The sequence below is a fragment of the Plectrocnemia conspersa genome, unplaced genomic scaffold (assembly GCF_051122295.1).
Source record: "Plectrocnemia conspersa isolate PC_06_02 unplaced genomic scaffold, ASM5112229v1 ptg000003l, whole genome shotgun sequence".
Classification (NCBI taxonomy): Eukaryota; Metazoa; Arthropoda; class Insecta; order Trichoptera; family Polycentropodidae; genus Plectrocnemia; species Plectrocnemia conspersa.
Window position 1 is genome coordinate 22666611 of NW_028277167.1, and position 26969 is coordinate 22693579.

At 33.3% G+C, this 26969-nt stretch overlaps 2 protein-coding genes across 3 annotated transcripts in view; both read left to right on the plus strand.

The window, feature by feature from the left end:
* The first annotated feature begins 2422 nt into the window (after positions 1–2422).
* On the plus strand, positions 2423–3692 carry LOC148236993 (uncharacterized). 2 transcript variants are annotated; one of them, XM_088182834.1, is made up of 6 exons: positions 2423–2485; positions 2611–2820; positions 2890–3074; positions 3134–3272; positions 3343–3512; positions 3580–3692. In XM_088182834.1, exons 2-6 carry the CDS (start codon positions 2629–2631, stop codon positions 3635–3637), a joined length of 744 nt encoding a protein of 247 aa, XP_088038960.1. In that variant the 5' UTR covers positions 2423–2485; positions 2611–2628; the 3' UTR covers positions 3638–3692. The 2 variants fall into 2 exon arrangements, with proteins under 2 accessions (XP_088038960.1, XP_088038959.1); XM_088182833.1 differs by having other exon boundaries at positions 2427–2544.
* A 2612-nt stretch (positions 3693–6304) lies between these two features.
* LOC148236994 (protein phosphatase PTC7 homolog) overlaps positions 6305–26969 on the plus strand; it is a 30473-nt gene continuing 9808 nt past the window's right edge. Inside the window, exons 1-2 of the mRNA XM_088183447.1 lie at positions 6305–6639; positions 10153–10332. Of these exons, the coding sequence (XP_088039573.1) occupies positions 6390–6639; positions 10153–10332 (430 nt within the window). The 5' untranslated portion in view covers positions 6305–6389. The remainder of the gene's footprint in view (positions 6640–10152; positions 10333–26969) is intronic.

A 26969-nucleotide genomic window follows, 5' to 3' on the forward strand; every position in this document is an offset into this window, starting at 1 on the left:
AGAATAAATTTAGCCCCCCCGATAACAAGAAAATATCTGTTTTCTTTTTTTTAAAGGCTTATGAAACGGTCGATTGCGATTGTCAATGTTTACGTGATTGTGCTCATTGATGCAAGCAATTGATCGTTCACAGAGCTTGAATTGCCTCTATAAGCGAGCAATTGTTCGCATCAATGAGCGTCAATCACGTCAATATTGACAATTGCAATTGACCATTTCACAGGTTTAAATTCACAATATATTTTTCAGGATCACATATGCGGGAAAATATAGATTGGCTACCCTTCCCTTACATTAAAAATATTTTACAAAACATCCCTATATACTTTATTTTGCGATTGACTTATTATTTTGTCAATCAAATTCTTTATCAAAGCCATTCGGCAATAAATTCCTTGCTGTACACTGTATACTTGCAATATAAATGCCATTGCCCCTAATTTTAGTTTAATTTGTTACATAAATAACTACAGAGGAAGAACTGTGTCAAGAAAAAATAAAGTATATGCAACCAACAGTTGACGTCAAAATTTCGCAGTTTTCTCTTTGATAGCAGTTATTGATCATACATTATGAAATATTTTTGCATTTTAAGAATTTGAAGCACACTTAAAATACTTTATTAGTTTGTATCCGTAAATAATTGTACATTAATATTCCGACTTAGATAGTTAATTTATTTGCTATAAATGCTGCTAACGCTAATGATTCTTTATAAGAAACCTTCAGAAAGTAACAGAGCTACATTGCAGGCAAAACAACATTTAGTCAATAAAAATACAAGTTTTGAAGCAATAGCACAATACTTTAAAAAAAATCACAGTTGTCATAATTAGCTAGCCTGGAACATAGATTGGTGAATTAATTAATTCGTACAACCAATTTTCCGCAACGAACTTACCATAAAAGACCAAATTAAATTAGGCAGTTTGATCTCAGTTTTTAAAATCAAAGCTTATATTGGTACCCATCTGGAAAGAATATCAGCTTATAAATATCTTAGCCATTTAAAGTTTACTGCAATTCACTATAAATAATAAAACAAAACAACGAAATAGATTATAGTTACACACCTGCAAGCAAATAATATTGTTGAACCCAGGGCTGGCTCTAAGAGCCGCATGCTCAAAGTAAAAATTTAATAAAAACAGACGTTAATATTTTTATCACAGAATGTGAAATTAAGACTTATATAGAGATTTTTCTTTTTTTCTAAAAATATGATATAATCAAAATTGTGCAAATTCTGGAGTCTAAAAATATCCGTCTCTTATCTAGCGCCGGTAGGCTTGAATAGTTAAAATGACCGTTTTGCACCAAATTCGCCAGCCTCTCGCTCTACTAAAAGGCCATCGTCAATTTTGCGGGGCCCTTGGAACCCTTTGTGTAAAGAAATGAACGATAGAATAACTTAAATGTGTCGTTTCTATGAATCTTCTCTAACGTTTGTCTTGATTCATTAAGACTCATATTTCGATTTTGATCCCGACTTTTCTTCTTACAGCCTATGTTTTAGAAATAATAGGCTTTTCAAATTTAAACATACGTTGATTATTAGCACTGATTCAACTCGGAAATTTTTGTTCGAGGGGCACAAAGCAAAGCAAAATGTTTGAGAAGGACAATCCTCCAAATAGAACGTCTGGTCACACTTCGTTTATTTGGTCTGATGTATGATTTTTTAACTTTTGAAAGTTACTTCTACAATTATAATCCTGAACCGTTCAGGATTATAATTCTGAACGGCAAAACAAAAAAGAATTATTTACTTTACTTGGTATCAGTGGCGGCTCTTCCGTGTGAACTGAGTGACTGCAGCCGTTTCAGTATACAATTAATGTTATTGTTTTAATATGTTTATGTATGTTACTTAGTAAGTAAATTATTTTTTCTTAATATAATATATTAAATAGTATATATCTTAGTTGTATAAATATATTTTTTTAATCTTTTAATTTGTATTGCTGCAGCCCTCACCAATACATTTTTTACGAACTGCCATTGCTTGATAAGTTGTTCGCTATATAATTTAAATGTAAAATATATAATATATTTTCCAGTTTTTTGCCCATTAAAATAAATTGACAAAACATAATGGTAAGACGTTGGTATAAACGTTTGCCAGATTAAAATTATTTGCTATGAATCAAATCGATTCTCTCGAACAAGGCATATTTTGAAGATTTTACATCTTGGATTTAAAATGAATCAACATAATTTATACTCAATAATTTATTTATAGTCCGTTTATTTTAATTAATTCCTTTCACTTAAAAATTATTCTAATTCCAACTCTACAACCATAACACAAAACGTATTAAAGAGTTTATTAAAAAAATATTTTGATTTAAATTAAATTATTGGACTTGAATACGTTTATTTAATTAATTTTGTAAATTAAAATATTACTTGACATTTCCGTATCTGGCCGTGTTAGGACCAAGTATTTAAAAAGCCAATTTGACATTTGACGCTCGTGTGCGTGGTATGACGATTTTTTCCAATTAAATGCAATTTAGCAGTAAATAAACGTTTCGTCTCGACGTACGTACATTTCTGCAAGTTTTGCGAGTTTTTGCAAATGTGATAACGCGGCATATTTATTTATAGCGGTTCCTTAACGTCAAAATGTTGGACGGGTGGTACTGTCGCTCTATTGCAAACATGCAGGCGGAAGAGCAGGACGCGGCTCGAAACGCTCAACGAAACGCGCCTTCCAACGAAGAGTACTCCAGCGACAGCAGTCAGAGTGAAGCCGAACAAGTTGACTATAAATCGCAATACAACGTCTTGAAGAAGAAGTTAAAATATTTGATTTACGTCAGTGACGCTTTCATTTTGTATTTCTAACCCTTATCCATATCAAATTTAATCATGTTTTTAAAATAGGAAAACGAATGCTTTCAAGATGCTTTACGATCGTCTCAAAAACGTTTACTCAAAGCATGCAGAGATCGGAGCTTTTTATTAGATCGTCTATTACAATATGAGAAGCCCGAAAATTCTTCATCAGAGTCAGACGAAACTGATTCCTCCGACGATGCTGAAACTAGCAAACCAGATATGGTCAAAAAGTATGATTTATAGATCAATATAAAACATGTTTGCCTATTAAACTTTTGTGATATTTTAGAAGAAGGACCGAACCGGCTTCTGGCAGTCATTCTAATGCATCTCTTTTGCCATCTGCAAGCAAAGTGCAGAATGCCACTCAAAAAGTTAGAAAGAGACCTCTACCTCAGAAGAAAATTATACAGAACATTATCCAGCCGGTGCTTATACAGTTTATAAAAAACTTACTGTCAATTTTCACCCATTTTTATTGTGCAATGTTATTTTTAGCATCAAGTGACAAATACCAAGTCGTTAAGTCTCACTCCCGACGGATACATGACACCGGAGGAAGTGGAACGGCATTTACAATCCAGACACAGCTTTCTGGAATTGGTTTCCGAGAGGGCTCCTCCGACAGTACCGACTGAGATGTTTAGTAACGATCCTTCGTTAGATAGGTTTGATATTATAATATCTATTTTTAGTTCAAATTTACATCTATTTTAATTCTAATTATTTTTCTAGTGAATCAGACGATGTAGTAGAGACGCAGTTACATTTAGGAGACGACTGGATTGAATAGTGCGCTAGTTGTGATTGTTTTGTGCGCTAATAAAGACCAATAGATGTCAAAAGCATATATGTTTTGAATGTCTTTTTATTTATTTGATTTCAATAATGGCGAATTTAAACTCTTTCTAGAGCATCCTAATCAGCTAATTGCAATATTTCCATCCCAGCAATGAATTTTAACCTTCGCTATAAATAAGGTTGTGAGTCCCTGATGTTAGAATTAGGAAAGGGAGGGATAATTTAAAAGAACGGGTATAAGTTAAGCCAAATAAATTTTAATAATATTCAGACTGAAATAGAAAAATTCAATCTGTGAAAGTTATAATTTTTATTCACTTATTTTATGTAAATAATAATATAAGAAAAATTGTATTGAACGAATTTTTAATTAAATAGTTTATAATAATATTTTTTTTATTTTCTGTATTCTCACAGAGTATATATGCGTAAAGTTTGGTCACGAGTATAAGAGTATGCAATCTATAAAAAAATAATTAATTTCTTATAGATTCTAAATTATAGAGAAAAATTAAACAACTAGAAGTTGTATTGGCCCTATGACCAATAACGTTTTGCTACATAAATACGTTTTAAAATTGCAACTAGCAGAATAGTTAAACCTGTGACATTATTTAGTGAAACCTATCATTTATAAACAGTCACTGACAACACATTTTTAAACATGAGGTGACCAAATTTTGAATATATCAAAGGACACTGAAAATAAAAAAAATTCGGAAATTTTCGATCGAAAAGGATAAATTGCTGCAGAAGCTAAAAAACTGTTATCATGGAAATATTTTTTCGAGAAAGACAAAGGAGAACAGATTGTTGCAAGACCTAAAAAAGTTAACTTTAGAGGTGCTGTGGGAGCTAAAAGCGGTCACGGACATTTTTGTTGAAGGAGGACAAAATTTTTGAGGAGAACGTCTAGTCTACTTATCAAACAGTACACTGAACAGCTAAACTACAATACAATGATAAAATCACCAGGATATTTATCTCCAGGTACACATAAACTGAAATTTCATTGATTACCTCAAAAGGGAGTAGCGTTTCACAACTTCCTTTTTTAGAACCACATGACTGGCGCTCCTGCTTCAGGGTGACTTAAAATGCACACTAAACCAGTTCATCTCAATAAATTTGTACACAAAATGACTAGGTTATTTGGCGCACCAGGCAAAAATTAAATATACGCTTCCCCCCTTCCCTCCATCCCCATTAATACTTCAATAACTCATTACATGAGCTGAAAAATATAATTTAAATTTAAAAAAATTAATATTGTATTTGATACGAAGCTCTTTTTGCGATTGTGAAGGAGAGATTTCTGCGGCAGCTAAAAAAGGTCAATTCGGAAATTTTAAATTTTTGTTTAAAGCCATCTTGGAAAATTCTGTCTGAGGAGGAGAAATTGCTGCAGGAAGCTAGAAAAGGTCATTTTATAATTCTTTGTTTTAGGAGGACAATAAAAGGAAAAGGGAGGGTAAAGGAGGACAATTTTTTTAGGGCAATATCTGGCCATATACACCCGGACACACCCGACGAATCTGCCCGTCGTGGGTGCCTGGCGGACAAATCTGATCGTGCGTGGTGAGAAAAGACACAGAATTTTCTGTCCGTCATCTGTTCGCTGTCCGTGCTCAAAACGAACGGATAGGCAGGTCCGGCACCCACACCCGATAGTTAACAGTATTTTTTGTTAAAATTTGTCCCTTAAGTGATTTTATGCCCCGAGTCATTTCCATTCGCTTTATTAATTTGCGCCGAAGTTGCCGCCATGGGTAAACGTCTAAAATAAGATTTTGGTGATAAGGATTTATTACTTTATGACCCACCGGTCACTCAATATAACTACCGTTGAAAATGTGTTTTTTAATATTTTTTATCAAAGTCAGTGAAACGACATATATTGTAAATTAAATTCGTGCGTTAAAAATAATTATAAACCGAGAAATTGATTATTATTTTGCTGCCAATTGCTATTAGTTATTTTTCTACTGTAGTGCTGTGGGGATAAGGCTTCATAATATGCGTGTTTAGTTGAAATGCAGAATCACCTAAATGCACGTAAAGCTGATGTCTAATAAGACTGATGTCCGAGTTTGCGTGTGTGGTGAAGCTCGGACAGATCTGTTCAAGTAAGTTATTAGCGACAAGAGTGGCAGTTCCCTTTATTTTGTTCGAGAAACGATTAATCAAGAGCAATATAAAAACGTTTTAGTTAGATATTTTTACTAATACTTTTTTGACAAAAACGATATTCTTATTTATTATATGGTAAAATCAGTAAAGAATTACTTGACAATCAAAAATATATATGTTTTGCCTTAACCAGGTAATTCATCGGACTTAAATCTTAGCACTTCTTAAATACATCGTATACAAGTGCTCAACGTGAAAACGTGTGGCTAAACGACTCAAAAATAAAAAAAACTATAATAACGAGTATGGAGAATATGCATAAAAGAGCACCTGAAGTAATACAAGAGAAAGGTGTTGTAACTAAATATTTGTGAAAATAAATTTTAGCATGAAAGTGTGTAGAAATTATAAAAATATAAAAAAATCACATTGTAGTCATAAATAAAAATGAAATTATATTTGCGAGTTTGGCGAAAAGGTTTGCATTTATGTGCGAGTATCACGTGGGGCGGTGTATGGTCGGTCAGCCGGGCAGTGCGGGCCTCTGGTCTGGTTACGTAAGTCGCGTTTGCGTCGGTCGGTCATGCGTCCGCACTAAGTGACTAGTGGCGAGTATGCAAGCCGTCGTGTGGGGCGGGCGCTCCGTGGCCCGCGCCGTGCGGGCCTCCCTCTTAGCGTATTCGGGCGTGCCGTTGCCCCTGACGCTCCCTTCGCCCCTCGCGCTCCCGGTGGCGAGGGTCCACGCGCGACTCCTTGCCGTTTCCAGCGGATTCCCTAAGGACCTGACCAGGGGGAGGCAGCCTCGCGGCCGGTACGGCGAAGACGCCTGGTTCTCGTGCTCCTTCGAGCAGGCCGACGTCATCGGTGAGCCTATTGCGTCGATAACCTGTCTTCCTGTTTCTTTATCGTCCTCGTACTGTAACAATTATGGCCAACTTTCGAACCTCTCCACGATTGTATCGATTGTTAGACCAATTTTGTTCAAATACGACATAACATGTAATCTAGAAAATGCGTCTCAATTGGTGTCAAATTTTCAACACCAACACAATCTAAGGTACACATGTTTGCGTTGAAAATATTCAACTATTGCTTCCAGTTGATTAACATGTTAACTGACATTTCACTTTTAAACACTGATGCTAAAAGATAACCACATGTTCAAATCATAAAAGTAAAAACTACATGATTCCGAAATGTGATGAAAACTCATTTTATTAAAACAAATATACATAGGTAAAAAATAATTTTCAGTATTTCTTCACGCCATTTAAACAGTTAACGCCCTTTGAGTAGTGAGTTAATTTATAGATATTTTATTTTAACACTTTTCTATTATTAAATGGTCAGAAAAAAATCAAATCTCGGTCAGAATTAAACGTCAAATGGTTTGAATAAAAATATAGGACTTGCATTAAAACATTAAACACCCCATGCATAACGTCCAACGAATCTATTTAATTGTATGTAAGTCGTGAATAACGACAGAACGGCGATGGAGAGCATGCTTGTTGTGTTGACATTTGCCAATGTTGCGAGCCCAAACAAACAAGTTGGTCCTAAAACAAATTTGACAAAATAATTCTGACCCGAAAAATACGATATTTTTAATATATGATATTATTTGGTTATTTTTGCTATTTTTTAAATTCGGACAAAACAAATATTATAAAATACTACATATCACCTTTGTAATAATAATTGTATTTTGTGAAGAAACAGTGAATGCCATATTGGGTTAAAGTGTTAAATTTTTATCAAGTATACAATGCATAGACAAAGTATGCACTAACTGAGTTTTAGTTAAAGCTTACAATGCTACATTTAGTGTATACTTTCCCAAGACGCACGCATCGCATATGCTTTAACTATGAGCTAGTTACATAATCAACGAATAATATTGACAGACGTGCGTGCTGTGCTACCTACCTATAATATATGCAAAATAATTTATTTCTTAAAAACGTCATTCATTTTATGAAATATGTGTTTACTCAATTATTAGATGCGTTTGATCTAAATGAAAATATATAAAAAACAAGTGAATCACATGTCCATCCAAAAAAGGTTGTAGAGTCAATAAAAAAATAGCATTGGTCAAAACAGTCAACACCCTATCAATAACTCTGCAACGAATCTATTTAAAAGGAAGGAAATCTATTTTATTTACCTTACACAAATGGTTTAAAATACATATTAAATAAGTATATAAATATTGAGCAACATTTTATCTAATGTATTATTATATAATACATTTTCTTGAGTTAAATAAGTTAAATAATATAAATATTTAATAGGAATTTTAAACAATTTATTAATTAAAATAAATCTTGTTGCCAATTTACATAATCCTCCTTTTAATTAGATTCATTGCAGAAAGTTATTCATGGGGTGTTCACTGATCTGACCCACGCTCGCTCGCACCTAACCTGTCTTAATAGTTAGCTGAAATACTTTTTATAGTCAACTAATAACTAGTCGCATTATAACCAACAACACCAGGCCGGTGTGTCAACAAATGGTTACCCATCCGAGTACTGACCAGGTCCAACGCTGCTTAACTTTGGTCGTTGGACACACCAACACTGACTGACGCACAGCTTATTTATTTGAATGCATATATTTATCATTTTAACTCACACTACAAATATAATGTTGCTCAATCTGATATTTTTTATTGAACATACCTAGATATATTTACTTAATGCTCATTGTATGTATATTTTTATTAAAAATTATATTTTATATTCACTAAAATATTTTTTACTTATTCTAGGATTGTAGTTTTGATTTTTTTAATATGGCAACTCTCGTGTAAATTAGATGAACATTTTGAATACTTTGACGAACACTACAGTGAGAGCATACAATAATATTATTTTGTGTATATTACAAGGCCCTTCCGTCCACCAGTGCAATGCAACCAGCTGCAATCCAACTACGGCACGCAACTGATAAGCCAGTCGTTTGTAAGTTGGTCATTCGCGAGTTGATCGAATATTGCGTTGCAGTCTCGCAGGTGGACGAGACTGCACAGTTGACAATGGTTCGACTGTGAATCGACTTCCATCCAACGCTCATGTGACTTTTTTTGAGTCGGATCGCAGTCATGTTGCACCGGTGAATGAAGGGTCTGACTGACATGATTTGACAGTGCATTTATTGGCTAGTTAATGTAATATAATTCTTGATTAAAATATAAATATAATGGAGATATTCATATTTTTATAGTAGCAATATTTGCTCCATGACTATTCTTTACGCCTGTAACTATAAAACTAAACAAATAACATATAAAGCATTTTATTATGTGTGATTCCCACAGAATATCTACATAATTCTATTATACATACGATTTGTATAAAATACAGTTTCTATATTATAATTGTAAGTGGATGGGAACATCGTTATAGCCAGCAAATGAAAGTACCTGACCTCTGCTTATTTTTTTTTTACTATTTACACTCCACTATATCTTGCCTTTCAACGCTTACTAATATTAAATGTTAAAAATAAAGCTAATAATTTTTAACTTAAAAAATGGTGATTAATACAATATTTAACTTTTGTCGGTTTTTTTTACAGATATAGCTCTGTATAAGTCTTATCAAGATAATGATACAAATCCATCGATAATAATCATGCATATTTACTATTAAAAGCTTCAAAGTGCACTACACTGAAATAATTGATGTACTAATTCAATGCTATTACATGGATTATGAATTATCTGAAGTATTTATCTTATCAATGATTAGTTTTAGATTAATCGTTTCAAAGTGCAATATATATGGATGCAGTTGATATGCAAAAAAATCAATCATTTTAGTTAGACTTATTGGATCTAGTTCCTATCCCAGTGACTCTGACCTTAGAAACTACTGTTATGCAAGAAGTTGATCCAAAATGCAGTATTTTCTTCAATAATGATAATATATGTGTTCGCAGAAATAGATGAATAATTCAATAAACAATAGTATATTATACACATAGAAGTTAAATTGTTATACAAATACTGAGAAGTATGGCAACTATCAGGTTTAGAATATAAACAGGAACATGCAGTGACATCAAATGTAATATATAATAAAAAAACATGTGATTAATTTTAGGTCATGATGTATATATTATGATCAGAATCAATAGATATGACTGATGACCCATTATTCTGCAGTCCTTTTTTACTGACTATTAATGTGACCTACGTTTCGATCGTGTATACTCTTTATTTAGATTGATGACAACGAGCGCTATGATATGAATTGCATAATAATACTCAACACAAATCTAACGCAATACCAAATAACCTTGCTTTGTATACCACAAAATTAGATACCGCTTAATCGAGTGATAATATATGTTTGTCTTGTGTTTCAGGCGTTGCCGACGGCGTCGGAGGATGGAGGGCGTTCGGCATAGACCCCGGCGAGTTCTCATCGTTCCTGATGAGAACTTGCCAGCGGTTAGTAGAGCTCGGCTACTTCAATCCAGCTCAGCCCGAAGAGCTGATAGCGAGGTCGTACTACGAACTGCTAGAACACAAGAAACCCATTCTAGGTGAGTTGTTTTGACACTGATTCCGTAATTTAACCTGATTGATCTGTATACGGCTGATAATTCAAAGGTTAGCTCGGAGTTGAGTCGGCGAGATAACAAGTTTAGTTCTATCGTGCTCCATTATCAAAAATGTAACCGGGAAGACCGTGATACGAACGGAACGCTGCGTAGTAGTGATGCAGTATTTTTGTTTACTCGAAAGCTTGGTTTTGCACTGCAGTTATGCAAATATGCTTAAATTTATTTTATATCAAAACCATCCAAGTTGATTAAATTTTGATATTTATCGAGATGCATATTTATATTTGATCAATTAGTGAATTTAAACTGCTTAATGTAACGTTGATCTGTTTTGTTCTATTTTTAACGTTCTAATTTGTTAATTTAATGCGAAATCTCACATAATTTATTTATTTTGCTAATATTTTAATTATTTAATTAATAAATTATGAACTATTATTTCGTAAAATTAATTTTTCTTCACGAACTGTGAACATCAAAGAAAGTGCATAATGGCGAGCCTCCAACTCAACATGTGCGCGAGACCTTTTTTTTAGTTCTATTCATAGAAAGCAATATCGAGGACATTTAAAAATTAGAAGCTTTTAAATCTTGATGATCTTAACAAAATTATTTTGAAGTAATATCACCTTTATTTCTAATAAATTATTGTATTCTGCCTGGCATCGATTAATACAGATCAATCTCCTCTTCCCACACTTCCATTATATGTTTTTCAGTTCGGCTAAATTTTTTGATCGTTTTTTCTTAATTGTTTTATAATTGGCTATACATTTTCAATTGGGTTCAGGTCAGGGCTGTTTCCTGGCCATGTTAATGATGTAATTCCCATTAACTCTTTGAATTGTGTAATCTATAGATAGATGATTAATTTAGTGAAAGTTTAAATGTAAAAACTATAATTGGACTCACAAAAGGAGCTCTCGATGGCATGGCGCAGAATCGTCTTGCAAAATGGGTTCAGCAGTATGTTGGGAAAGTTTTTCAAGGGTTGGAATAAAGTCGTTTTATACAACCAATTTATATATTTTTGCATTCATGGTGCCCTGGACGAAATTTACAGAGCCCAGTCTATAAGCTGTCATGCACCCCCAGATCATCACAAAGGGTGAGTGATTGATGAATCGATTAATGCATAAGGGATAAAATCTTTTGCTTTTTCTATGGCGCACAGTCGCTTGCTATCCGATCCGAACAGATTAATTTGGATTCGTCGGAGAAAGCCACTCTTCTCAAATCTTCGACTGTCCAATGGCGTGAGCTTTTGCCCATTTAAGGCAATTCTTTTTCATTTTCTAAGTAAATAGTGTTTTTTTTGCTGGGTTTCGCGCTTTAAATCCAGCTTCAATCAAACGTCTATTCACGGTTCATCTCGAAATATTCGAGTTTGAAGTAGATTGCAATTCTGTTTGTATTTCAGCAGCAGTTTTGAATCGATATTTTTTTATGATGTCCTTTATTCTGCGGTCTTCTCGAGCAGACGTCATACGCTTCCGACCACCCCCTTGCACCTTCTCTAGAAATCCTGATATTTTTTAATTAATTTTCGAATAGCAGAACCACTAAACACCACTCTTGCTGACTGACGTGCTTGCTGGCTGGCTGACGTGCAACTGAGGAGGCTTTACAAGTTAAAATATCTTGTAAATTATTACCAAAGATGCACTTGATCATAAAAAATACAATAGAACGAGTTTTAAGGAAAGAATACATTTTAATAATAGAATTCGGTAAATATTGCCTATTAAACATTCAATTGGCCACAGCTGTATATATAAAATAAATGTGTAGTTATTATAGTTGCCTACTCGAGAGCTACTAGCGCGACATTATGAGCGCGTTTGTGAAATATGAGTTAAAGCTACGTTTTATTTTAAATGTAGGCGCTTTAAGTTGACCCCAGGCAAATATGGGCGACACAGAAAATGTATAGACATTGAAAAAATATTTTGCGGGGGGGGGGGCCACATTGCATGGTTGTTAAGCTCACTCCGCGTGAAGTGTGCTCGTCAACCATGCGATATTGTCTACACAAATATTATTTTAAAATATATATTCAATGCCTAATTGGTTACTTGTGCCAAGAAAATTTAATAGTGATAATGTTTTTTCATGAATGTATTCTCTTTGAGTCTTAAATGGTTAATACATACTGTACCTATTGTTTGTAAGTCTGGGAGGTTTTTATTTATTTTTTATAATTTAATTGTTAGTATTTTTAAATATGAAGTGTTTTCCTTACTCCCAAATAAGGCAAATATGATTAATCTATGACTTATTTACAACGTTAACCTTGTAGGTAAACTAATCTGATAATTTAAAAGAAGCAAAACTAAAATTAGGTGCGAAATATTTACCAGTACTTCCGTTACTGAAAATATTTGCAGTGCAATAAAATGTTGAGCAGGTCAGTAACACTCTTGTGCTACATACTCGTGTATGCCTATGATAATGCACTGATATCTCTGGCTTTTGTTGACCTCTTATTCTTTTCCACACATTTTATGTATGTATGAAGTGTGGTGCTCACATGTGAGACGCCACATTGCGACACACTTCCTTTGTACGTCACATGAAATTATCTCAATTGAGCAGGAAATACTACAAGCACTACAACGCCGTTGAGTGGCACTAGTAGCAATAAAAATCATCTAAAGAGCTTGATCTTTTGAATGCTCACCCTCGTCTTGTAAATTTATAGAGAGAAAAGTGCTTGGCAGTCACGAAAGGAAAAGTATCGCATTATAGCAATCGTTGGAGCGATTAAAGACAGTTAAGTGACCGTTTCTCTTTGGAAACACTATACGTATAAATTATTGCAACCTTGATATGGTTTTCAATTAGCTTAAATAAATAAGCCCTTTTAGCGCGTAATAGTCTTTGCGGTTGAATCCTTTGTCATTATATAGATTAAAATTTGAACAGCAGGAATGTGAAGGAATGGGTTATTGTTTATTGGAGTTTAAGGTCGCGATTGCAAGTCCATTTAATAAACTGGTTTTGGAAACCTGCACGGTTATAATTGGCGGTAACTGTATATAAAAGGCGGTGCGGTGCGGTGCGATGCGGTGGATGATCGCTTACTTTTTATTTCGAAGTAGCATGTGATGTCATTGTAATTCTACATAGATTTTACGCCGAAGAGTTCCAAGAATCGATTTTACATAGCAGTTTTCCTCGTCGTTCCAGTGCTTCTCGCATAATCGATTGGTATGGTTCGCTCAAGATTAGATAAAACTTATTTCTTGGTAATTCACATATGGGTTTGAGGACCCTCCATATAAAAAAACTCCCCCTGTTTATTTGAATGAGACTTCCCATGAGACTTTGAAAGTCAGATTAGGTCTTTAAAAAAAAGAGAGAAGGGTCTCAGCTTTGTCTCGGGATTCAGTAATGTGAGAAAATTTGGGTTGTAGATGTTTCACAAGCGTGCGAGATGAGTTCTGTCGTGATTTTAAATAGATTCAAGTTGGATTTTTGTATTCATTGTGGGGTCAGTCGTTTGTGTGCTGAATTCGTGTCGCTTTCAAAATCTGTCTACTCTTCGCGTCATCTTTTGAGACTGTCTTCGCGGTTGTTTTTCTTTGACAAAAAATGTTTGCGCTCGTCTCATCCGAGTCAAGAACGACTGTCCAAGGTTTGTTTTATAAAATAAAAGTAAAATAATAATTGTAATTTGGATCATTAGACATTGCTATGCGAGGATTTTGTTGTTTGTAACTTACTTCTCTTTTATTGATTAATCTGATTAAATAATTATTCCAAAAAATATCGAAATGCGCAATTGGAAATGTAAGATGCGATATTATTATCGAAAATGTTACTTAATAATTGGGCCGCGAAGTGAGAATTTTATCTGAGAATCATTATTTTTGTGGAAGAATATTTAAAGCAGGGCTTCGAACAGTTATTTTTTTATTTCGGTTCAATTGAAATGATTGAAAAATAACTTTAGGGGTTGAGGCCCTAGAGGTTATTGACCTCGTGGCCAATGAGACTCGATGTGGCATCTAGTAAGACTTTATTGCAATATTTACATGAGTGCGACGGACGATTATCGGCGAGACGTTTCCTCAGGAAGCGGTGGTAAAGCTGACGCAGCTGATGATGTCCATGGACGATTTTCAGGGTTATTGTGGCTGTCTGCAGCGAGTGTCAGGAAGAGAAAAAACCACCATTGCAATTTTATATAAATAAATGTACATTTTATTCTCCTCCCAAAGTACTAAAATACAATAGTACCCTAGTAACACGGTCAATTTGGGACGTGCTATTTGGGTGCGTGTAGTTGGGGGACTATAAAATTCAATACGTACGTACGAATCAGGCGCGTGTGGTGAGATATCCTCCATTTGGCTCTCTCACACATAAAGTAATGGGCATCACAATTTACCGTGTTATTGGGGGGGTCTACTGTTTGTATTTTTCTGTCTTTGTACATGGTTAAATTTATTCAAGATGAATTCAATGTCTACATCTGTAGAAATAAGGAATCTATGTGTCCATTGAAAATTCTTTACTTCCTAAAAATTCTCTAAATCTTCTTCCCTTTCATCGAATGTTTCACTTGTTCATTTGTGATTAAAATTGATTTATCTAAAAATTGTAACTTGTTCCAAATATTTTTCAAAGGTTGCACAGCTTGCACTTTTTGTGACTGCGTGTAATAATACCGACTTTTCGGTTCAGTTGCCAGTTTTAAGTGCCAATTATTGGCGATTAGACACTACGTTAAGAATCAACTAGTCGAGTCGAGTATTTTCTCTTGGAGTAAATGCCACGAAACGTGTAAGAAAGACGCGTAGTAATTACAGTTAGTATTTGTATTGTTTTATTCTTAAAAGGCATGTATAAATTATAAACAACGTATAATTTCAGTGGTACGTTTGCGCAGTTGTTATTCTTCAAATAACGTTATAGCACACATTATTTTAGTCAATCACGGGGTGGAAGAGCGTTGTTGAATTATAAAGTCACAGTAAATATTTACAATATTTACGAGTAACTTCACATTAATTTCTCAAAGAAACGATATCGTTGTTTTATGTTTGTATTGTATATAAAAATTCCCAACGAGCCCGGTCGACAGCAAGTGTTAAAAAATAGTACGGTGAATAGTCACTGCAAATCTTACTAAAATAGTTTTTTTTATAAAAATGATGTTTTCTCGTAAGAGATAAACATCTGCGGTCGACAAATTAGCTAATACTAATATGTACAATATTAAATATTTGGGTCTCACTTTAGATTTAAATTTTTTATGTTATAAAACAATTATATTGTATAAATATAAATTGCATCGTAAAAACAAATTATCAATTTACCATCTTACCGATCGTTCACACTGGCGACGGCACCGTTTTTTTGCTTGTAACTTCTGTTAATTGATATTTTTTTCGAGCTCGTTTCTGGTACAATGTGTTTAATTTGTCTAATTATTATTTCTAAGAAATTAAAAAATCGCGTCAAAAGTGAAAAAATCGTGCCGTCACTCTCGTAGTGGGAGGGCTCATTTAAAGCCCTGAATTATCGGCACATAAAAGACAATGGCAATAAATTAAACGGCATTATCCAATTTGTAATAAAATACTAGATTATGTAACGATTATATCTTGATTTTTTTATTTTATGAATACATTAAAAAATCTTTTTCTTGAAAACATCTTTTTGGACTGTATCATTTAAATTGCTGAAGTGAAAAAGGATAGTTAACACAAAGTATATCACTAAAAATTGTGTCAATTATTTGTCCAGAACTCGATTTGACAAGATTTTAAAACCCCAACACTAAACTATATAAAACATAGCGAACGATTTAAAACTTACAAAATTAAATTAAATATTAAACTTAACAGTGAATTAACACATTGAATACTGGGCATTATTCCTAAAAATGGAGCCGTGCGGCGGGGATTATTTGCGAAAATTAGGAAACAAACTTATTTTTTTTAAAACATCGTAACTCTTTAATTAGTCAACGTTTTAACGACAAATTTTAAAAACAGATTTATGATGATCGTTTTTTTGTATTCGCAATGATAAAATCAGTAAACGTCAAACTGTGGATCGCGTACCAATAAAATAAAATATAATTTTTAGTTTAGAATAACCAAATATATATATTTTTGAATAAAAACAATAAAGATAATAATAAAATGATGATAAAATACTGTTGTATATAATAAAAACCAAAAATATCTAATTTTGTGACCTATACAATCAATTCCAAATTTTTAACACTTGACGGTCAAGTTACGCAGCGATATTTGCACGACACCCAACTGTCCAATTTCGAACAAACGTAACGTTTGCCTATGGCTAAATGTAATCTTTTATTGTTTATGTATTATTATTTTATATTTCTGTTATAAGTTATGTATTATTATTTTATATAGTATATTTAATATAATTAAAAATTATCAGTGATTCTAAACATTTTATTGCTTTAATATTATATATTTACCACTTTTTGTATTTTTACCACACGGTACGCAATGTGTTAAAATAATGAAAAACGCGCACTTACTGTATACTTCGCATCCAATAAAGACTCGAACCACCAATGTGCTTGAATAGTTACACAAATTAAAGTCCTAATTTTTGCAAATAATCCCCACCGCACGCTCCATTTTTAGGAATAATGCCCGGTATTCAATGTGTTGGTAATTAAAAACATGTTGAGAACAGTTTATTTACTTTGAACAGATCGGGATCATTTCAGGTCTAAATATTATAATATTATAAAATATCACATTTGGGATTGATGAATCTGCATTTAAATGCCCACGATACCTCTACATACATATATATATAACAGAAAATAATGATAAATAAAAAACATTATATTTTATATTATAAAAATATGAATTTGATTAACTGTAATTTATTTCTTAGAAAATAGTATCAATAAATGAAGGAGTACGAAATAAATAAGCATTACAAAATATATTGTAAACCTAACAAAATATAATAATGCAAAAAGTTGTAAAATAAATTAACGCAATTAAAAGTTGAGAATCACTGATTATTTTGTTATAATGCTTCGGGTTGATAATATGTACTTAGATATAAGGTCTAGCTCAACATTTCTTTTTTTTATGCGGTTACCTTTGAATATTTTGGGTTTTTTGTAATTTTGTAGATAAGAATTTCAAGAAACATATCTCTAAAAAAATTACCATCTTTACCTGAATCAAACCGATAAGGTGGGGTTTTTCGTTAACATTTTTATAACAGCGTGCGCTTAGCCTAACGGAAACGTTACATTTGTTCGAAATTGGACGGTTGGGTGTCTTGCGAATATCGCCGCGTAAATCGACCGTTAAGTGTTAAAAATTATTTAAATATATTTATATATTATTGATACGTGATTCGGAATTTGGTATTGAGTGATTTCACTATTTCTAATAAATTATATGTGAGATAATTCCATAGAAAAAAATTGTATATATATATGTAAACATACATCTTGAAACGAATTTATTTTACCCGAGTTTTGAGCCTCTGGAATTTAGAATTTCTACTTTTTTGAACTATTTTTAGTTAATATGATATAAGTAACATCTGTAGGTAAATTCCTAAATAAATACGTTACAGTAAATACGCAGTTTACGTGGGTTTTTTTCGTATGAAGTTAAAATGACGAAACGCACAAATTTGTGCACACCGACGCAACGGAAGGTTTCTGAAACGCACAAATTTGTGCACACCGTACGCAATGAGTTAAGGAAACAAATTTGAATAGGAACTGGATAAAATATTTAGTCTAATAGAAACATGAAATATTCAACTATACTGCAACTCAAAATGTACTATCGATTCCTGCTTAGTTATCGGTCGAATAAACTTGATTTGTCGCTCTTCGTTGGAAATGGTGTTACTTTCGCTTCACGGTAATGTAACTGTTTTCGCGATTCAACTGAGAATTACTAATATTATAGGTTTATAAAAGATATTATATTTTTAAGACTATAACATTGTATTTTTCATCAGTAAAAAAACTCAAGGATTAGTTGGCCTAATGATTCTTCTGACTACATATAGCAACTGCCCGCCCACAGCTTTGTAATTTTCAATAACAATGTAGTTGGCTGACGTCCACACTTTGAAATTAGGAGACGCTATCTTGACCTTTTGTTAGTCACCCGATTACTGTGATTGTGGTTACCTTTGAGCTGCGCTAAGATCAGCATTTTCAAAAATCACGCTTGACGTCCGACATTGATTTTTTATTATACGCGTTAAACTACTTTTTTTTACAAACAGGCGCTGACCTAATGCGAGCCGACCTCGTGATGCATGTACCTGTAGATTGATTGGTTAGTAACACTAGCTGGTCACCTGCCTGAGTTTTTCAATGGTTGTTGTATATTTAATTTATAAGTTTTGGACTTCTGAATGGACTCAAGCGCATTGCCTCCCACTCTGGCGATTGTGTTATTTTCACTTATTCTTCCGAGCAAGCGAAAGCTAGTCTAGAATTTTGCCAGATGGACAGAAATACTTTCACCATTTCAGCTGCGCATTTAGTGTTCTGCTCTTCTCGTTACAATTGAGATTTGTGTCCCCTCATTTTTATTCTACATTTAGAGTTTTGAATACATGTGTGTATATGCAATTCAGACCCGGCGTTTTAATGTATCTAATATATGTACATGGTTGTGTATTCAGAATGTGTATTCTGAAAACATGTTGTCTACTCTGTAGGTGCTTATAAATATATCACGAAGTATTGTGTAATGTGTTTGAAAACGCTCGCTCGGTGGTGTTGGCTTAGAGCCGTTAAAGTTGAAGGCTTGAAAGCGTTATGTCATTATAGTTTTTATCGTGTTTATCTGATTATTTTTTTGGTCATCTAAATATTTATCAATCATTCTTATGTACGAAAACTTTCTGTGTTGATGTGTTTAGCTACAGAATAAACATAACCCTATATTTGAACGAGTGATTTTATCAAATAACGGCGTTAGTGGCATTGCAGCATAGTTTAAAACGAAAATAGCTTTCAGTATTTAGTATCACATAGGGTTCAAAAACTAAAATTAGAATACTTTTTTTTGGTGAGGGCTACGCAATTTATTGCGTCTTAACAACTCAGTCTCTTTCTATTTGTACTCAAAGTCTTATTTTATATTTTATATTTTAAAATTAAATATTTACATGTCATTTTAAATGTATTTTATAATTAGAAATTGATAACACATTAGACTTTGCTTGACTTCTTCATCTCGATCACAATACGTACAAAGTCTGCCGCAAAAATAACAAGATCAAAGATAATAGCATCGTTGCATCTTTCACAATAATATACATTAAACTACTATTTATGCAAGTGAATCAACTATTATTAGCGGCCCGCTTTTATGCAAGCCAATGGTATTTAAAGAATAAAAAAATCTCGCTACGCTGCTATATACAATTTCAAAATGCAGCCAAAAAAACATAATAAAAATAATCGAGGTCGTTGTTATTCATAAAGTTTCTGAATTATTTTTTCTTAGCTTTTTTTACGCCGTGATATAGTCATCATAAGTACATTATCCCTTCCATTTTACAATAGAAATTAGCATGTCACGCTTTTATCAAGATTGTGTCGCCGTTATAATTTTATCCTTGGTTATATCCAGGGCTTTTTTCTCAAGTAACGTGGTAGAACAGCGTTTCGACACCTTTTTTTACGGTATTTTTGATGTTTAAAAATCAATTGACAATCTGCGTAAAATTATATTTTTTATTCTTATGTAAATATGATGTCATTATTTTTATTTTCCTTTAAATGTAAAAGTTTAACCTCGGTTACTTCTCAATCGCCGGTCCCACTTAAAAGGACCACAACAATAATTTAAACAACGACAGAAAGTAAGGCAATATTGGTATGAAAATATGTAAAGTATGGACGCAAAATATGGAAAGATAAGAAGCTACAATTTAATTCACGTATTTTTAACAATATTACGATTTTCAATGAGTGATAATCAAATGAAAAACATCTAAACTGAATTTTGACCAATAGAGGAGTACAAAAACAATTATCCCTTCTCAGAAGTCAAAAATCCACGTCAAAAGCAATAATATCGTCGCAGTGGGCGTTCCCGCTGCGACGAAAAATTGTTTACAAATTTTCAACACTTATTTTTGCTTAAATAATAAAAGAAAACACTCGGATAAGAAACCTTTCCGAATGTGTTTGTGGCAGATGTTTGAAAAAAAATGCATACTTCTCGGAATTTTTAATAAATTAAAAAAAACCTACATTTTTTTGCGAATTTTTATTATTCTAACCGGCCGGCGGATTTATTTTTGCTTTGGTGATATAAGAATCCGCTCTGATAATAAGTCATTACGCATGGGAATCGGCAGAATGCAAAACGATCTATAGTAATTTTTCTTTTTCTATAATTCAAAAGGGTTTTTTTATTTTGTTTTTGTAAAGTGGCAACAGCTGTTATTGACAATGGTCTCACTATTATTATTGATTAACTAAGGGGTCTTAACTCTTCTGTTAAAACAAATGGAAAATATCAATTGGGCTATTGAAGAAAAATGATATAATCGAAGGAATCAGACATTGATGTCATTAATTAAATATTTGCAAAATCCAGAATTTTTCACCATTAAAAAAATATGACTCTTTTAGTTATTCTTCAAAACCAGAAATAAAAAGATCTCATAAAAAAAATTAAAATTTTTTATGCGCTTCGTGGTATAGAAAAGCTGCTTTAAATTTCATTTAAATATAATTTTCTTTAGTAAAATGCTTGACAATATGTTAGTTCCGGCACCTTTTTTGATTAAAAAAAACCTTGGTTATGTCTATTACTTTATTTACAGTACATCCTAGTGTTTTTTACAATGAATAAAATTACTATAAAATAGTCTGATAATAATAAATGGCAAAACACATAATATGTGATAATACTACGATGCTGTGCGGCTCATGGCGGTACACGCGTTTCTTTTTATAATTTGGAAGTTTTGTATATATATAATATATATATATTTAAATCACAGTTCTGGAATTAGAGGTACATGAGAATAATGAAAATATTTGCCTGTTCTTGCTTTTTTCGATTCGGTTCGGCGTAACTTCCTCGTATCCATGCCTGTGTCTCGTAGTCTCCAATCGTCTAAAGATCGGATTGAATTCTTGGATTTGGTAGCTGGACCGAAGTTGAAGTCAACGGAAAACCAGCTGCTTCCACCTTATTTTATGTCTCGGTCGATACTCGTCGTAGCTCCGCTTAATGAGGGCACGTATGAACTATTCCTTCCTCATATTTTTATCTAAATCCTAAATTAAAGTGTGTGTTTATCATTAAACATGGATAAAATAAATTTATATTTTAATGTTGAATCAAAGTTCCTTAAAATTAATCGGTTGTGAAGCACTGAATGATTTTGTTTTTATTTTCATTCTGCTTGTTTGCCCAAAAGGATGATTTTTCTTGTTTTCGCAACGCCAGCATAACCGACTTTATGTATGTACTCTTCGTAATTAGATACGTTCGCTCAATATTTGCGGACAAATTTGTACCTCGTAAATTCTCTGAACTAGTTCGTGTGTGTTGAAAACCATTTTCAGGGAGTGGCGAATATTGGCGGAAAAAAACACGTTATACACATCAGACGCAATTCGTTCAATGATTAATGAGTTGCGATACATTTATCACCATTTAACCTTTGACTGACGTGTCACGGAAACTCGAGTTGTCTAGTTAGTCACTCGTTCTGGTTGACAAACGACAAAAAGGCGAACGTTTCCCGAATGTGTATTATTTTGCAGTTCAACAATCGGCGAAGGAAAACACAATACAGATAATGACGGTGGTTTTTATTTTTCACCAAACAATGCCTCTTTATCGTATTGCGTTGTAAAGTTTCGCTCGAGTTTTGTGGTCGTATGGGAACGATAGTCTGAAATTCCGTAAGATCAGATGAAATGTTAACTGTTAATTATTATTTGCTGTGTTGCTGTGTAAATACAGTGTCGTCTTTATTTTATTTTATTATTTTTATCTGAACGACGAGTGATGGGTTTGTTTAATGCGCTCAATGCTTAATGTAATCAGGAATAGCCTTAAAAATGTCAGAGATAAAACCGGAGTATGTAGAGATATGTAAATATTTGCTCGATTTTTATAACATCAGGGTCTTAAACTAAACCGCTATGTTGGCGTTGTTTGAAAATAGATTTTATACGTAGTGTTATTTCGCGTTAATCTTGAATTGGTTTCGATTTTTTAAATAAATATATTTGATGAAACCGAAAGTGTTTAATATAAAATATTGTGTCATATTATTGTGACATACTGTTTGACACACATAGATACAGACAAGTAGGCATAATCATTTTATATTAATTGCAGTGTTTACAGATAAAAATACAGTAGCTAATCAGGACAAGCAAACTATTCTTAAAACATATTAACAAAAAAATATGGTTTTAAAAAAGGGTTTCTATCGTTTATTTCAAGTTTGAAATTGCGTATTCCTCTTAGAAGTGAATTACCCTTTGGGAATTCCAGTGCTCGTGATAATTCAGGGAGGAAACAATACTATTTGCTATTATTTGATAGAAATATCGGTGCTTAGAAAAATCGCTAATATCAGCAATGATGTAATTATATGGAATGTGAGGATTCGGTACATGTAGCGGATATATGAAACACAGTCCTTTGAATTTGGCATCGACCTTTCGGTTTTGATCAGGCTATTTTTGCGCGTTCTTGTACCTTTTAAATTAGGTTGAATCAGTGGAGGTGTGGTCATAAAATATGTAAAAGCGCTACATCTACTATTTATTTTTCCAATTAAATAACTATTAAGAAAATGCTAATGTCGGCTCACAAGGAAAGGACTAAGAATGTGAAGTATTGTTTTGCCGCAGAATTACGCAACGAAAACATATATTGTATTTTATTTTAATTAAGCTCTGGGATTTACGAATGAGACTTCACATTCTATACACCAATTTGTATTAAATAGCTTTAAAACACATCAGTTATTGTTGATTATTGATTTGAGAATATTCATGGGTTTGTTTTCAATATTATTTATTTTATTTCCAGTTTAATTATTGTAATATAATTGAAATATTAACATAAAATATACTTAATTAATATTTTTAATTTATTATACACCTTATCTCCATCACAATGCCTTTGACGAATAATTATTAAAATTACACTAACACTATTGACTAATAGTGTAACTGCTTTCTAACAAATATATGTATACACTATACAACTAGTTTACCTATACGTTCCTGTTCTAGTAAGACTAGGTTTGTTTGCTTTTGGTAAATCATTCGTGCAAATTGAGGCTCGTGGTCAGTGATTTTTTGTTTGTAACCACTGTATCACTATAAATATAAATATATCAATACATCCATTGTAGAGAGGAGTTACGAACACTAGGCGCTATAATTATTTAATTATACTTTCCCAAGTACTCACCGCCACTGGCCTGTATATTTAATTCAGAGCATTAATTTGTAATAATCTTTAAAAATTAAATGAATGCCTAGAACAATAATAAAAGGGCTTAGATACTAAAATCACTTTTGATTTTGCACGACTCACTTGTCCATATAATGTATTGATCGTGCTTCGATGGTTTTTACTAATATACAAGGCTTTTTTGTCATGTAACGCGGTGAAAAAGCGTCGCGGAACATTTTTTACAGTATTTTTAATGTTTAAAATACATTGATAATCTGTGTTATGCCTGCACTACACTCTCTGGAAGTTGTCCGAACCGAAGTTACAAATGAAGTCGGCTGAGATCTATGACTTCGAGTAAGCGACAACACTGTCGCAAATTTCATATGCCGTCCGAAAGGCGGCTGTGAATGACGTCCGAACGGCGGCTTCTGTCACGTACAGCCGGCATATTTGCGCGCGATCGAAAAATGTGCCAAATAATCGCAATTTTTAAATTGTCATATTATTAAAATTACGCTACTGATAATTATAAAAGTTTGTGTGGGCACCAGGGGCGTATATTCAGGGTGTGCTAGGTGTGCGGCGCACACCCGCAAAACCATCTAAAATATAAATTTAGAAATTTAGAAAATTTAGGGCATAAAGCGACATCATTTTGCATACAGTAGTATGCAAAATTATAAAATTTTAATATGCAGTGTATAGTATGCATTGGTATTTGTCATTCGCTCTGAAAGTTTCCGCGCGACCGACACGCTATGTATAATACCCGCACTTCACTCTCCGAAAGTTGTCCTAGTGGAAGTTCGACCGAAGTCGGTCAAGGTCGCAGTTTTTCGAATAGCGTTCGCACAGCCGGGAATTTCATACGCGTGCACGCTTCTCAACCTCGCGTATTATAACTACGTGCGTGTTTTAAACACAAAAAAAATTAAAGCCAAATGGAGAAAAAGGAGATGGTGGATGATTGCAATGCACCGGAATAGATCAATGTTAGTAAATAAGACATTTTATGTTGAATCGAGGCTTCACTGTCACTAATAAATAATAAACAGGAAACGTTCAAGTGTGCAACTAATGAATAATTTCTATTATTTTTTAAGGAAAAGTATGGAAAGTCAATTTGCTGAATTGAGATTTTATATACAATATATAGCTTAGGTCTTTCTCTTTATGATACATGCAAAATTGACTGCGGATTTTTGCGGTTTTTAACACATTGCATACCTTAAAAATGTATTATTCTTAAAAATGGGACGGGGCTTAGTCGCGAAAGTTACGACCTAAAAATTTGTTCAGAATCACCAAATATACACATATTTAAAAAAAAACGATACCGGGTATGATAAAATGCTAGTCAAATACTTTTTCTTAATATAAAACAGCAAATTTGTGACATATACAATTTTTTTTTTTTACGCTACGCGGCTAAATTTTTTTATTACGCTACGCACGGCCGTTAAACACGGAATTCCTCTTCCTCGGGCCTACAATTAAAGAAATGTTAACGTCAAATTTAAAATACAGTTTTGTAATGATTGTAATTTTTTAATAATATGGTTACCGTGGTAAAATCAGTAAACGTCAAATTGTGGATCGCGTACTAATGAAATAAAATAAAAATTTGTTTGGAATGACTAAATATATACATATTTAAAAAAACGATACCGAGTATGGTAAAATGCTAGTCAAATACTTTTTCTTAATAAAAAACAGCAAATTTGTGACATATACAAATTTTTTTTTTTACGCTACGCGGCGAAATTCGCACGACCGTTCAACACGGAATTCCTATTCCTCGGGCCTACAATTAAAGAAATACTTTAAATAATTGTATTTTTTAGCACTTATAATATTATATATTTGACTAAGAGCACTTATGGAATCAACTAAAGTGGTGAAATAATTTTGGCCGTCCAGATCGGGCAAAAATACCAAACAGTGGCGCGATCGTGAAGACGCCCATATTAAAATTGAATCGTTCTATCTCAGTTTGCGATAAACCATCTCTATCTCTCTCTCTCGTCACGCGAGAGAGCGAAAGGGGAAGTATCTCGCCGCTCGCGCTCGAAGCGTCTTCGGGTATTACTTTCGGAAAGCGAGGGAATTTTCGGAGGCGACGAAGTCGGCCGCCTCGACCAAAATTACCCCCAGTTTACCTCCCGTTCGCGGTGACCTCGGAGAACTTGCGAGAGATTTTAGCGCGGGGACAACCGAGCTCGACCGAAGTAAGCCCGAATTTTCACATTATATTTCCCGTCCTTGGCCAACTGTCGCCTACTTTCGGAGAGTGAAGTGGAAGCATTACACATGTGGCGCGCCGACCTTGAGTGCGGCGGCTGACTAAAGTAAATTGTTCCGAGATTTAACGGCTGAAGTCGATCTGTCGGCTGGCAGCGCTCAGTAATAAAATTGGTCTCGAATTTGGTGCGCGTACTTCAAAAACTCTTGCGTCCGTCGCTGCTTTTTTATTACATTATATCACAATAACAGGTCACTCATTTTTTATATTTTGGCGTAAAATAGTTTATTATCTTATTTACATATGATCAATATTTAATTTTCTATTCTAGATTATATTTTTTTATTTACCCCAATAATGATGAAGAATACTGTTGAAGATATTTTGAATAATCCATTTTCAAAAAGAAGTTATGAAATTAAATTGAAGATAATCAAAATTGGCAAACCACGTCCACCTCTTCCCAATTTATTTATGGTTTGCAAGCCAAAGTACTCGAAGTTTATCCATTCGCCATTTTTACACACTGCTATGCTCATATGTTGAATTTAACATTACAACAAGGTCTTTCCAATATAAAAGTGTGCAAATCATTCTTTCAAACTTTAAATGGATTGTCTTCATTCTTTTCGAAATCTTCCAAACGAATAAATGCTTTACAAGAGTTTGTAGCTAGAAGACTTCCTTCTGTTACACCTACAAGATGGAATTACACATCACGGTTAAGTAACACAGTGCAAAAATACAGAAATGAATTTACGGACTTTTTTCGAGACGTCGTGAAAAATTGTGAACTATGGGACCCCGACACTGTAATAAAAGCACGAGGTTTTCTTAGCTTTTTGGAAGATTTTGAAACAAGAAAACTTCTCCACATATTTTCAAACCTTTTTGGAAAAACTGATGTGTTATACAACATTTTACAATCCAAA

Excerpts from the sequence above, each read along its gene's own strand:
- LOC148236993 (XM_088182834.1), top strand. The coding sequence starts at position 2,629 with ATGTTGGACGGGTGGTACTGTCGCTCTATTGCAAACATGCAGGCGGAA. Across the intron at positions 3,075-3,133 it reads AAACCAGATATGGTCAAAAA|AAGAAGGACCGAACCGGCTT; the intron begins GTATGATTTATA and ends GTGATATTTTAG. Across the intron at positions 3,273-3,342 it reads TACAGAACATTATCCAGCCG|CATCAAGTGACAAATACCAA; the intron begins GTGCTTATACAG and ends TGTTATTTTTAG.